The 14,415-nt window shown below is 37.1% G+C and overlaps 1 protein-coding gene across 1 annotated transcript; it reads left to right on the top strand.

Annotated features, from left to right (window-relative positions):
• The first annotated feature begins 3,083 nt into the window (after positions 1-3,083).
• On the top strand, positions 3,084-8,211 carry abraa (actin binding Rho activating protein a). Its single transcript, XM_006783015.2, has 2 exons — positions 3,084-4,248; positions 6,498-8,211. Exons 1-2 carry the CDS (start codon positions 3,616-3,618, stop codon positions 6,933-6,935), a joined length of 1,071 nt encoding a protein of 356 aa, XP_006783078.2. The 5' UTR covers positions 3,084-3,615; the 3' UTR covers positions 6,936-8,211.
• Positions 8,212-14,415: the final 6,204 nt, after the last annotated feature.

The raw sequence follows: 14,415 nt of genomic DNA, 5'->3' as shown, positions 1-14,415 counted from the left end.
TTTGAATGTGCCTCTTAAAACCTCTCTCTTTGTAACTCTTTTAACCTTTTCAGAACATTTTGCCAATTACTTCAGTTCACTTAGTATCTAAAGACTTTAATTTATGCAAATCTCAAAGAGTTACACCTTTAATGTTTGTGTTGCTTTTTTCCATGCATTCCACAGCGTGTTATTCACTCCTGTAAAATGACAGCTTATCACAATGTGTATGAACAGAGAGGCCTGACAATGTGAGATAAGGGGAGATATGGGTCAAAATACAAAACTTTTAGGACCAAAGACTTTTGCTATGTTTTATAATCAAAAACAGCTCAGTCAAAATGTTTAAATCAAATGTGAACCTCTTCAGTAAAGAAGTTCCAGACAAATCTCTTTCTCTCTCTCTATATATATATATATATATGTTTAAATATATATACACACATATATATATAAAGTACATCTCACAAGTACAGAGTTTAGTGAGCCAAAAGCATACGCTCATCCACTGAACCTGCTCTGAGTCACATGCAGAAACACAAAAAGTTTTTCCCACAGTGATCAACAAAGTACATCATATTATAATTCTGTGACTCATGGTTCACAAACAGCATAAAAATCTTCACCTCTGATTAAGTCATGTATAAATATGTGACTCATTACACCCAGCTCTCAAACCTTTTTCATTGCTTTCTAGTGCCAGGCACGTCTATTTCTGTGCAAGCCTGCCGTGTACAACTTACGGTGGGAGTGTGCACATGAAGCAGCTGTTAGAATGAGGATGAGAACCTTAAATGCCTGCACACACACATACACACACACACACACACACACACACACACACACACAGAAACAAACATGCACACCAGTAACCGGAGCTGGTGACAGCTCGGCCCCTCATTTGGCTATTTTAGTCGACAGACACTCAGAAGCTTTGTTTGGCTGTGTATCAGATACAGAAATATTTTAGCAGGACTGAATTAATTTTGATTTTCATAATCGCATTATGAAAATCATATGCAAAATTTTTAATAATTATTTGGTTTATCAATTAAATTGAAGAGTCGATTTACTTTTTTGTTTTAAAGAAAATTTATTTTGGAGTCATGTAAATTTTAAAGCAAGGTAACAGAAGTTCATGCATAAATATTTCTTTTAGGGCCCTCAGTAGATTACAGGCACATATATCAAGGCAGAAATAATTACTGTTAGATAGAAAAGAAATATTTTCTACTACAACTTTTAATTTCTATTTTGCACATAATTCTCAATTTTACATTTTCCTTTACAATGCACTTCAATAGTTACTGTTTATTTGCGGCATATGCACGTTAAGGATCTGCATTTCTATTACTACTGTTTTGAATGTACCAAATATTTAAAAATGATATACTTAGTTTTATTTATTTTAGATTCTGCAATTTCTCTACTTATTATGACTGCGTGACACCTGTTTCCTTAAGTAGGACCGACAAAATCATTCTTATTACATGTATACATATAAAAAAACAAATACATAAATAATAAATTAATTAATTAAAAAATTGTTTCTGGACGCTTAAAGTCATTCTGGTGCATCATATGGAATTTAACATATACTCAACAAACGGCATTAGATAAATAAATTGAAAAAGTGAAAGACTGTGAAAGTCGTTATGATTTTTTTAATCATAAAAGGTCTCTGATATTGTACAACAGATCAATGGGACAGCAGTGCAGAGGCTTCAGGACTTGTCTTTGAATGCTCTAATTTTAAAGATTTCTTCAACTTCTACATAGCAAACAATGATGGTGGATAGACTTTTTTTTTTTTCAAAATGATAAACAAATATGATTTAAAACAGCATTTACACTGCTTCTTGGGTGTAACTGTCCATTTAAAGTGACAAATCACATTAGAACCCCTCTTCCTTTGTACTCCAAACCCAAACAGTGAAAAGCATGAGTGCAACAGCAAAGCACAGACTCTTGCATGCACGATGCCTTCTTTCTGCATGTGGCTGCTGAGTTTTACACCGTCTGGTTGTTGAATTTATGCGCAAGGAATTTAATTCCACAAGTGGAAATACATACCTGCACCTGTAAAATGAAATTATTTGCTCAGATTTTTCTTTTTTCTTGTGACACTCTTGACATAAGTATATTTCCGTATGTCTCCATTAATTTTATGCTGTGTAAATACAATATAGGTATTGGGTTGCTAATAAACGTAAAAACTCAACTTTCGGTGAATTTACATTTTCTTGGGAGACACTAACTTTGCCAGGTACAATCAGACACAGATTTTGGACAATTTCCTCACTTACTGAAATTGTTTACAGTAGTATGCACATTTAAGGCACTTCAAATTTTTATCATGTAACATTTAAATCTAAACTCAGGACACCCAGCAAGATGACTCCAATAAACTATCCTAACGGGGACAGAGGTGAGAACAAGGAGTCCTGTTGATGATGTGGCTTTGGAAGAGTCTTGGTCTCAACATCACGGTGCCACTCTGGGATTACATGAACAGACAGAAAACACTGAATCAGATTTAAAAGCCACAGACCTTAATTAAAATGTAAGCAAGTATACAGAAGATAAAATGGACTGAAGTGTCTTCTCTTTTTAATTTACAAATAGATAGGTTTAAACTTTTCACAGAATCCTCACTTCAGTGTCCAAAGTGCTTGTGCCTTATTAGAAACATAACACATGCACTCACATATTCACAGACTCAGAGACTGAAATAGTTACACACACATGCACAGACACGCAGACGATCACGCCTATTGCTTCGTATGTACGTGAGCCACCACAAGTGATCTCAGCACATGTTGTCATCTAATAAATTTAGGTAGCATTTGAATGAAAACATGCCTATATATAAACAATAAACTCAGGCACATATATGTGGGGTCACCTATGTATTACTGGCTGACTCAGACCAAAGGCCTGTTTGTGTTGTGCAAGTATTTGTGTGTGATGACAGAAACCACAGAGACATTAAAAAAGAACTGGACACCTGTTCTCTGGATAGCACTGGGAGAAATTCCACTCTGCAGTCACAGCGCATGTTTGTTTGTGTGTGTGTGTGTGTGTGTGTGTGTGTGTGTGTGTGTGTGTGTGTGTGTGTGTGTGTGTGTGTGTTAGAAACAAGTATGATGACACCGTACTTTCCTGTCTCACGTGGACTACATGCCCATCACTTCGTTTATGACCCTTCCCTTTTTAAAGGCCAGTATGGAGCCAGAGGGGCGTCAGCAGGGGATTAAAGTCAAAGTCTTTGCACTCTTCACACCAGCAGCTCACCCACTGACCAACTTATCTGGAAGGATGTGGATATTTCCGTAAAGATCCATCGTGGCTATAAAGGCTGAGGAACACTGATGATCATTTGGAAAGATTCACTTTACAAGTGTGAAGTCTTTAAGATTTGAGCTGAAACCTTAGGAAGCTGAATCCATTACGATTCACTTCAGCCTTTTTTAAGCGTTAAGTCAACTCGCTAGAATTTTCACGTGACGAAATTTTTTTTCAAGACTTTTTGGCATCTTAAACCAATTGACCAAAACTGAAGCTAGAAATAACGACATCACCTGCAAGAGTAGATTATTATACGGGCAATAAAAGTGAATACGTTGGAAATTCACCATGAGTAGCAGTGGGATCGCTACAGTTTCATCCCAGGATCCACAGGCTTTCAAACGGACTGTAAAGAAGATAAAATGTGCCGCTATGGTGGCCAATTTGGCTAAAAGTTGGCAGGGATGGGCTAAAGAACATGCTGGCAAGCAAGAAACCATGCCAAGTGGCTGGATGCCTTCATCTGTGGAGGAGGAAGATAAAAAAGAACGCAACCATGTTGTTAAACTTACAGTTACCCCACGTGTAATCTTAGCAGATCCCAGTGACAATAGTGAGAATAAGATCAGAACCTGCTCTGTAAACAAGACCATTCAGCCAAAACGCAGCGAGTGCAGCAGCAGCGATGTAGTTAATGCCATTCGTGGCAAGATGGAGTCAGGTCCTGAGGAGACCAAGCCATTCATGGGCAACGAATCACCAACACGGCGGCGGCAGATGAGGGCACTACAAAGTGGAGAAGGAGGCGGGAGGATACAGGACAGGAAACTAAAGCTCCAGGAGAAGAAGTTGGGGTCAAGATGCAGCAGCGTGGACACAGATGACAGCGGGTCGGGAGAGGAAAACGGGCTCAGTGACAACAATGAATCTAAAACCGAAAATGGCGAGCTCCAGTCCAAAAAGCAGACCAACAGGCCAAAGGTAGAGTGGCTAATAACAAAGATCTTTAACGATACGTTTAAACAATATAGTTAGTTAAATATAGATATAGTTAAATATAGTTAAAAAAAACTGTTAGAAATGTATTCAGGTTTAAAGGTAGATCAATCAACATTTTGATCACATTGACAAATCCATAGAGATTTATCTAAAATTTTAGGTTTTCTTTCACCCTTAAAGCATTCTTCTTCTCACTATTTTGGTTTTAAAAAGTGTTGTTTCATCTTTCAATCATTTAAAAAAAAAATATTTATAGCATGGTTTACAGGAGGAGAAATAAGTGCAACTGCAAAATACTAAACTAAAAGAAAAGTAATTGTTGGACTAGCATGACCTGAAACACATTAACATGAATGATAACATAAGTCAGAGACAATTGGATATTTACATAATATCTAACCAATATCTAATCTATCATGTTTCCCTGTATCCAACATTGATATTGTTATTTACAAAATTTCAAGTAATAAGTCAAATAAAAGAGAAGAAAAGCTATTCAGGGATACTATTTTCTTAGTTATTATTATAAAGTGTAGAAAGACACGTGAAAGCACACTGATAGCAGAAAAGCTCCACAACTCTTTATTTTAGAGGTTATTTGTAACTGCCACTGAATGTTTTGGTAATGACAGCCTTACGAAGGAGGCGGAGTATTTTGCAGAGTTTTTGACAAGTCTGCTTTTTACAACTATATTAAATGTCCCCCAGTCAAAGACACAAAGGAGAATAAATTCCCCTAAAATAGAACAAGTCACACAGTGTGAATAAACAAGATTAAGCAGAAGTGCCTTTGATGTCACCTGAAAAAATCCAACTCCCTCATGGACACCAAACATCATAACAGTTACATAACTGCAATACTGAAATCTCTCCCATAAAAGGCAATGGCTTTTCAGTGGCCCTCTAGACATGTTGAAGGGGTCGCCAGAGAGCAAGTCCAGCTCATAAAACACATGCTGGAATGCAGTGCAGTGGAATATATGTAAATAAATATAGTTACACCCTGACCTTCAGGTGGAACAGTCAGCGAGAGGAAAACAGGGTGAAGGGAGAGAGGTCAATGAAGGACATGAATTCGAGGTAATATGAGACACTGAGAGAGACAGTGCAATTATAATCAAAATATGAAGAAAAATGGTATCTGAAATTATTTTTCCTTTATTGCTGTGTATTTTTGCATTGTGTTGATCCAAAATCCAGTTAAAGCATCAAAGGTGTGCATTATCAAGTCAAACGAGACTTAAGGAATACAGAGAAAAAAGTGATGGGCATACCAAAAAGGTAACACTGCTATTCATAAATCTTTTATCTGCTAGTAAAAAGGCAAAAGAGATGCTAAAATAATGTAGAACTGTTGAAAATGGCTGTGTGTGCCGACAGCAAACGACACCTATCAAATTAAACCAGTTTACATGACCCATGATTTGTCTGCAAACATATATTAGCATAAAAAGTAACAATACTAGTAGTACTTTAGTAATAAATGCTAACTAACTTCAGCATATCAGGCGTTAAATGAAACTGAAGTAACCTATCAAAGAAACTAAATTCAGAAAATCCATGCCAACACTGTTTGATTAGCATAGAGTAAAAACAAATGTTACAAATTCAGATCAGTTCAATTCAGAACATGTTAAAGTCTAAGGTGAGACATTAATAGAAAGAAAAATAAGGAATAGCAGCATTATCATCTTGAAAGTTCACAGAGTTTTGTGGAAGGTCCCTCCGTGACAGATCTCAAGATTTCATAGATCAAATACCAAAGAGATCTGATGACACTCTTCCGAAGGTCTGGAAAGCTAAGACACATACCAGGGGAATCGGGGTGGAGTCTGGAACTGTGGGGGTGGAAAAAGTTTTTCTGAAAAAAATATACTAAAGAAAGATTAGGACACCCTCTCCTTTGGTTTATATAAGGTTCTCATTTCCAAGTACTCATTTATTTACGTCCATGCTTCTTTATTTGTACATGTACAGTCTGACTGTATTTATCAACAGACTAGGGATCAATTTCACCAACTAAAAAATAGTTTTTAAAAGGACTAAGGGTTAATAACTCTACAGATTCCTATAGTGATGAAATCCCAGCGCTAAATGAACAATACACAAATGTTTTGACGACCTATGTACTCCTCTTTAATAAATTTCAAATGACATGTGTTGCTTTGCGCTTTTGTTTCCTTGAAAAGGTTTCAATGGATTTTTCAATTTTGATGTTAACCTTTCTACAGATTAAAATTGCCACCACGGGTGACATCAGAAGTCGCTGGCAACAGTGGTCCGAACAGCACATTGAAGGCCAGAAGCTCAATCCGTTCAGTGAGGAATTTGACTATGAGTATGCTATGGCCCAGCGCCTCCACAAGGGTGACTCTGGCTATGGACGACCCAAAGAAGGCTCCAAGACAGCAGAGAGGGGAGACAGGGCCCAGAAACACATCTACAGGGAGATGGAGGAGATGGTCTGGATTATAAGAGACATGGGCTTCAAGGATAAAGAGGGTAGAACAATCATAACTTTTGGCCGTCTCTTTGACCGCTACGTGAAAATCTCGGACAAAGTGGTGGGCATTCTGCTTCGCTGCCGCAAACACAAAATGCTGGACTTTGAGGGGGAGATGGTGTGGAAGGGGCAGGATGATGATGTCATTATTACGCTAAAGGATTGAAAAAATATTATGCTTATGCAAACGTATAAATCTCATACATCAGAGCTCCAGTAGAAACAACTACTCATGCTGAGCATGCAATGTCATGTACGTAAGGAAAATGTAGTATCTTTATAATGTTTTGAAATTAAACATGCATACATATCTAATGTTTCACACACACAGAGAGACACACACGCTAGAGTCATTAGTTCTTCTCATATACCTGACAGATTGTGGGGTGAAGGGAAGCTATCTTTAGCTTGCAAACCATGCTCAACTTGCTAACTATGCTACATGCTAGAAGGCTTAAGAATCCATCACAATGTCAGTCATGGTGGAAGGCTTTACTGAGTCTCCAACTAAACAAACAAGGACTTTGAGTTAATTTCATCTCATAATTCATGACAGAATTGACAAGGGAAATCTATGTTCGTTTAGCTAATTTTGCTAAAAACATGCAAGCAGTGGTAGCAACTTACTAGTCAAACAAGACTTACTAGTCTTGTTTGTTTTCTTAAATAGTTAAAAAGTACTTTAATGAGACCAATGTCTGTGTTTCCTTAGTTTGTTTTTACTTGTTTTGTTTTTCGTCTTCTTTGGAATGACAGTTTAAGACTAAATAGTTAAATTAAGCTAAGCTAACATTTATTTTTATGTAGGAATATGTGACATCTTTAGAAACAGAAATAATGGATATAAATGTACATTAAACCTCCGTTTTCAACTAAAGTACTTAAAAGCACACTACACCAGTCTTTCTTACAGGACTACAACCATCCGTTTACTCTGGACCATGCTCACTTTCTAAGATTTAATCTCCAGTAAAATGTTTGGTCAAGATGGCTTTCTTATTTGGTTGACATACACAACAAAAATTAATTGCAAAATAATGTGATTATATTTAGACAAGGGAAAATGACAATAACAAGAAGCTTACATGCAGTAATGTGAATAATATGAATGAGTTGACATGAAAAACATTTGCATGTTAAGTTTGTGTAAGGCGAGATTCTTTTGAAGTAAATCGTTTTAGAGCAAACATTTAAATGTTAAAATGGGATCATCTCATATTAAAATTAAATGAAAGAGGTGCTTTAAATTTCAAATGTTTGCTTCTTTCAAAGTGAAAGTGTGGGTGTTCTTTATATATGTATTACAAAAACTGTAAGCATTTGTATAATGTGTACAATTTTTTAGTTAGTTTTTAGTTAATTAGTTTATTTTTAGTATTGTTGTGGTCAGACTGGTGACACATGCTATGTGGAAGCAACCAAAGAATAAAAATTAAATGCTGCTTTTGTTTTTCTATTTATAAACACAAACTGTGTTGCATACTAAGCTTATTTCAGTTTGTTTACTGACTGTGGTGTTGCATTAGGTCACTCTAGCTGACAAGGCTAGTATGTCATTGTTGAGTTGTGTGTTGTATGTTTCTGACAAAAACCTTTTTGCTTGCGTGAAAACAACAGTCTGCAGAGCATAAGCTTTAAGATAAAAGATATATGTTTTACATCAAACTAAAATAATATTTTAAAAAAGAAATAAACCCAGGCAAACTGGCTAACTGCACTTGAACATCAAATGCAATATCCTACATGATCACCTTAACCCAAGGAGAGAAATTAAATGTTACATTTAAAGTGGTTATGTTGCACACAACAGCGCTTTTATATGTGGATTTACCTTCTATAATTTCATAAGGAACTGAATAATTATTTAACATTTAGAAGTTATTTATACAAAATTTTGTTCTTGTAAGTAAGAACTTGAATGTCTACGTGTTGAAGAGTTATCTAAGGTATCTAAATGAACTTTTATTATCACTTAGTCAGACATACACATTGCATGCACAATCACCTGTCAAAATTGATAATACCTTATCAAAAAGGTTCCTTACTTTCTCTTGGGAAACATTTGGGGGTTTTGCAATACAAAACAGACACATTCTCTTGCATCAGACTTTCAGAGTGAAATAAAATGACACACGCTTTTTGGTACCAAACCAAACAGGCTAGTCACCACAGCAGCCTTAATACTGAATACAAGCTGGAGGCCAGATGATATTTTCTTTTTAGGATGTTGTTGATATACAGAAAGTTGTATGGCATCAAATGCTACAGACATAGTTATACTATAGACTACCACTGTTACACAGAAAAATAAATTAATAAAACATGACAATACTTGGCAGGCTTGGGTCAGTATTGACATATATAAAATATGTGAGTTTATAACTGCTACAAAAGTTACAAAAGTTCCTTTTGTAGAAGTTCATGGCAAAGCCCACACTTGCTGATTTTGTAGTGAGACAATTTTAAGCCCCTCTGGACTTTGGTTTTGATGTGCTCACTTTATAATTATTTTTTCATAGCCTTGTCTTGATTGAAAAATACTTATCCGGTCTTTAAGTCTGACATCATTAGCCGTGTCTGGGCCCAAACTCCGCTGCAGGTCCATAAGCCAAATGATCACTGTGGCATCACTGAGAGTTAAGTGTCTAAATTCTTTCATCTGTAATAAAATGGTCAGTGTGGCTGCTCTACCAGGTGTAACAATTAAGTTAAACATCCAGGCATCCATGAAAATGGAATTTATTAAACTGAACGCAGTTAGACGTTAGCAAGGAGTTAGCTCACTAGTTTCCATCTAAATATAATATAGCCTGTCCTGACAGAGAGGTTTCTGAAACAAATTAAGACGTACAGCTCTGCTATCACTTCCGACATAAATGAAGACAGGAAAGTAAACAGCAGTGGTGTTCATAGGGTTACTTTAGTTTGGCTAGCTGATATATAATGATGTGCTACGTGATCGCTAGTGACACAGCTATGTTAGCATAATATAAACAATGAAGGTGGAGGATGAACTCTAATTTCTTTCCACACAATAAAAGTTGCCGTGAGGATTCTCGATGGTCAGGGACAAATGCAATCGTATGGCAGGATGCTGTAAACGGACCGAACTTAAGTCAGGAGAACAACTGAGATAATTCATCCACAATCCGAGGTTATTCATTAATATACTGCTGCATGAGCTGGGCTGTAGTTGCGTCATAAGGTTTTAAAAACCGAGAGAGGGCGACAGTGATCACTGACTGTTTTTAGGGCCTTTTTGAGAATAAACAGAACCAGATACAAAGCATTAAAACATGTTAAAAACACAAAGTTTGGGCCCGGAAGCAGGATTCATCACGTCATCACTTAACCACTTAAGCCCCACGCCCCCTGTACCGGGGGCAAAAAGGAGGAGATCACGTTTAATCGGTTATAACGCGGGTTGAGAAATATAAGTCCAGACATGTGTGGTATCCACAGAAACCTCTGAATCTCAGCTCAAATGTCATGTGAACCATTTCTACAACCACCAAACACACCAAAAACAAGCCGTGATTAAACAAGCAGTTACGTAAATGCGCAGAAGTCCGCTAAACAAACAAAACCGAACCAGAAATTCTTCAGACTTTGTGTAACCAGCTAAAGATGGGCTGGTTAGCTTCCAGGGCTATCACTGACTCCACACACCAAGTTTCACCAGGATCAGACCAAAATTCGCTGAATGAGCCGCAAAAGAAGACCACAATAACACACAGCGGCGCACGTGCGTTAAGACAGAAATTGGCGTACCCTCCCGATTTCCTCCAGTATTTTCACCGGTAGCCGGTAGCCACGTGACTAACAGTAGTTACCATGCCTACCTAGCCGCATCAGAGCAGTTTTCTGTCAACAACCTCGATTTTAGACCCACCTACAGACACGTGACTGGACAGACGCCACATGCAGTAAATTTGGGCCCACGTGGGTTTTGGCATCACAACGTCTGATTGGTTGAAGTGACGAACGTGGCATCGTTACTATGAATCTATTGGCTCAAACGATTAAAAAGAGGTGTCAATCATGCAAATTGACCAAAAGAAACCAAAGTTACAGCCCCTCGGAGTTTAAAGGGCCAGAGGCCAATCAAAAGCTCTATGCATGCTGCAGAAAAGGGCCATTACCATGTAAATGTGTGGTTAATTCTTCAAAAATATATTTTAAAAAAAGCACTTTAGGCCTGTTAATAAAATTTATTAATTTCTGCTCTTTAATACCTAAAAAAATCAACTGGCATGGTGTCCAATTGTGTGCCAAAATTGGACATTTTTGTACAACGTCTGGATATTCATGTATTGACAGGGCTGTAATTTTTCACTGTTTTACTTTAGAAACATGAGTCTTTGCACAGATGATGTATATATGTTGATTACTGAATTTCTGGAACCAAATGTGATCTGAGGCATATTTTTCAAAGGGTTATATACTAAAAATAAAAAAAAATAATTAGGCCAGGATAAAATCTACTTACTTTTTCTGTGTTCCAGTCTCAGTAACTTTGACACAGTAATATCTGCTTCAGTATTTACACCTCTGATGAAATTTCCCAAGTGTTAGCTTTATTTTGATACCAAGATTGTAAGGACAGAGTTTGTAATTGACTATGTGCACGTTAGCATATGCTACTTCCGGTGCGGAAACTCCTGTGGGGAGCTTTGTTTCCGGTGTCCTATTCGCGCCTGGTTTACGGTCCAAAACAAGTTAAGCAAATGAATGAATCAAGCGGCAATTTACATTTCTGTAGATGTCTTGGGCATTTACCCAATATATCTGTAAATGATGTTCATCGACTTTTTTCCCTGGCCTCAGGGCAAAAGAGAAAATGGATTCAAATGTTATATTTCTCAGCTGTCCGTCATTTATCGCGGGTGTTATGTTCTAAAAATAACCAGCGATAGGTGAAATCAAGTAGCCAATTTTATTTTTTGAAGGTGCAAAACGTTTCGTGGACATCGTGGACATACAGCAGTGCACTTCAGAGTCACACTGCTAGCGATCGATGCAGCGATTCTGTACTGTACAGGAGAGACGTCACGGAGGAGATCGTCTGCAGCAATCAGGACGCAGGACACAATGTGACGTAAAAAAAAATAAGCATGCAAACTTGCACTAAAAACTCTGCGAAACAGCGAGGTGAAAGGTGAACCTCGTTATAACGAGGGACCACTGTAATTTTGAAGGTAAGTCACAACATACTCTTCGTAAATACTAATGTATAGAAACCGTTACCAGCAATCATTCATTTTTTGTGTGGCTTTTTTCACGGTTTGTTAACATGCTGTGTAGGTGTGTACTTGACTAGCTGATATCGACATAACGGGGAAACATCTGGTTTGACTATTCTTCACCTGTAGTTTGAATGCTGAACATTTGCCTGTTTAAATCATAAGACCAGTCACTATACAGAGATGTGCTTCTGAATGTGGACAATGTGTCTTCTGCTGCAGTAATGCAGTTCTGCTTGTGTTGAGTGATGTAAACAACTGATCGATCTAAACTCTTTAAATGTCAAAATTGATCATTAGATTTTTTATGACATAACAGTGGTGAGTCTTCCCACCTTCTGCTCTTTGTAACTTAACGCAATCTTTCCGTTTTCGAGTTTTGGACATGATTTTGGAGTATATCTTTGCAGTAGCGATTGACCGCAAAGTAAAGCTACCGGAAATGTACAACCCCACATCCGGTCTCAAACCAGGAAGTTAGCATTTTCTGCACAGGGTCAATTGCAGAGAAATAATCAATTAAATTTGGGCATTACATTTTCGAGCAGGAAGCTCAGAAACCCCCTTGGGGCTTAAGAGGTTAAAGACCGGATAGTCTGTGATGTTACATGAGTGTTTGGTCATCCTACTTGGGCTTTCTAACAAGTTTGTGTTTTTTGATATTATTTTTTTATTAATTGAAACAAAATGAAACAAAATTCACTTTTAGTAAGAGTACAAAATGGTCAGTTCACCATGAGGTGAACTCTCTCACTGAAGACTATAAGTTACCGATCTTACTAGTGAATACACTCATTTAACTTATATCCATTAAATAGGTTTTATAAGTCTGTGCACATAGACTGAACTTTATGTTACTTCCAAATCACAACTATTTAATAACAAAGGTTGATAAAAAAAAAACAACACAGATATTTACTGTAAAAATATAGTCTATATTACTTGCTCGGAAAGAGAGAGCCTTAGTTTACCATTTGCAAAACAATCTCTATTTGCTTACTTTATTTATACTTCACAGACTTTTCCCAACATACCTTGGTCAATATGAGGTAGGAAAGGATATCCCATGGAAGACAGAAAGCAGAAATGAGGTAGTAAAAAAGAGAATTTGGGGCATTTAAACCAAAATTACTTACAAACCCCAAAAAGTTAATGGAAGCAAAAAGTAACACAAGGAAACAAGTCGAAATAATTATTTTCTTAATTTTGATCGAGAAGCAGTCCCTGAAACTGTCACATTACACAACAGTGATGTGAGAGGAGGTGCCAGAGTAAGTCAAAGGAGCGTCTTGTTCAACGGCCAGTTCCTTCCTGTACAGAATCAATGTTTTACTCATGTGAAACATGCTGTTTTTGTTTGGATCTGTAATTTCCTGCATGGACAGAATTATTTATGTCTCAATTTACATTTGCACCATCAGAGGCCCCCCTGCTGGTTCATCCCATTTTAGTGTGTGAGTTTAATTTCCTGTCTTTGCGTATGCAAGTCACACTTACTGTACACTTGCAATGCACGTACGTGTCTGTCTCTTTTTCTTTCTGTCACTCTGCGCATGTGCATGCAAGACATGCCTTTGCGTGTGTGTGAGCGGGTGCCTGCCTAGAATGACCTGCCTTCCTGTCACGCAACTGCTTTGTGTGTGCATTACAGAGAGCGAGAGACAGCAAGAGAGAGAGAAAAGGAAAGAGCGACATTAATATAAGCTGATCAGTTTGTTCACCAGGGAGTCTGGACATCTGCCAGGGACAGGGAGCGACAGGGAAAATAGTGATAGAGGAAATACAACGAGAGCAAAAGACAAAATGAAAGAGTAAAAAAGGAAACAAGTTAGAAAATAGAGTAGATTTAAGTAAAAGATGAGAACTAGAGAAAAAGAGAATATTCCTTATATGGAGAGACAGACAGACTAAAGCTTCAGACTTGGTCATCCTTAGCGACTCTCTCTAGCAAAATGAATCCTTCCTCCCTTCTGTTTTATCTCCAACTCATTCTCATCTCATTCTCTTCATCCACATTTTACTTATTTTTTGTCTTTCTCTGTATTTCTGTTTTCCCTTCTCAAGTCTTCACAGGAAATCTTCCCAGGAGCTTTAGTTGATGATCAGTCTACAGTGATAATAACAGAGCACCAATAATTCCTACACACACACACACACACACACACACGTTGCATTTACAGGTAGAGATCTACATCGTCACCACCACCCCCCAAAAATACATAAAAAATAAATAAATAAATAAATACATTGCATTCCTGATGTAGCACATATGATACAAATTTAAAGTCAAATTTGCAAATTAATTATTTTTTTCATCAGATGGGTCACTAAACACTTATTTTTTTTTTTTAAAGAAATCTGAATTTTCTGGCAATTATTTTATGGTTATGGTTTATGGTTAAA

This window comes from Neolamprologus brichardi, chromosome 5, assembly GCF_056152115.1.
Source record: "Neolamprologus brichardi isolate AB-2024 chromosome 5, ASM5615211v1, whole genome shotgun sequence".
Taxonomy (NCBI): Eukaryota; Metazoa; Chordata; class Actinopteri; order Cichliformes; family Cichlidae; genus Neolamprologus; species Neolamprologus brichardi.
Note: the sequence above shows the minus strand (reverse complement) of the source record. Positions and strands in the feature narration are given on the sequence as shown.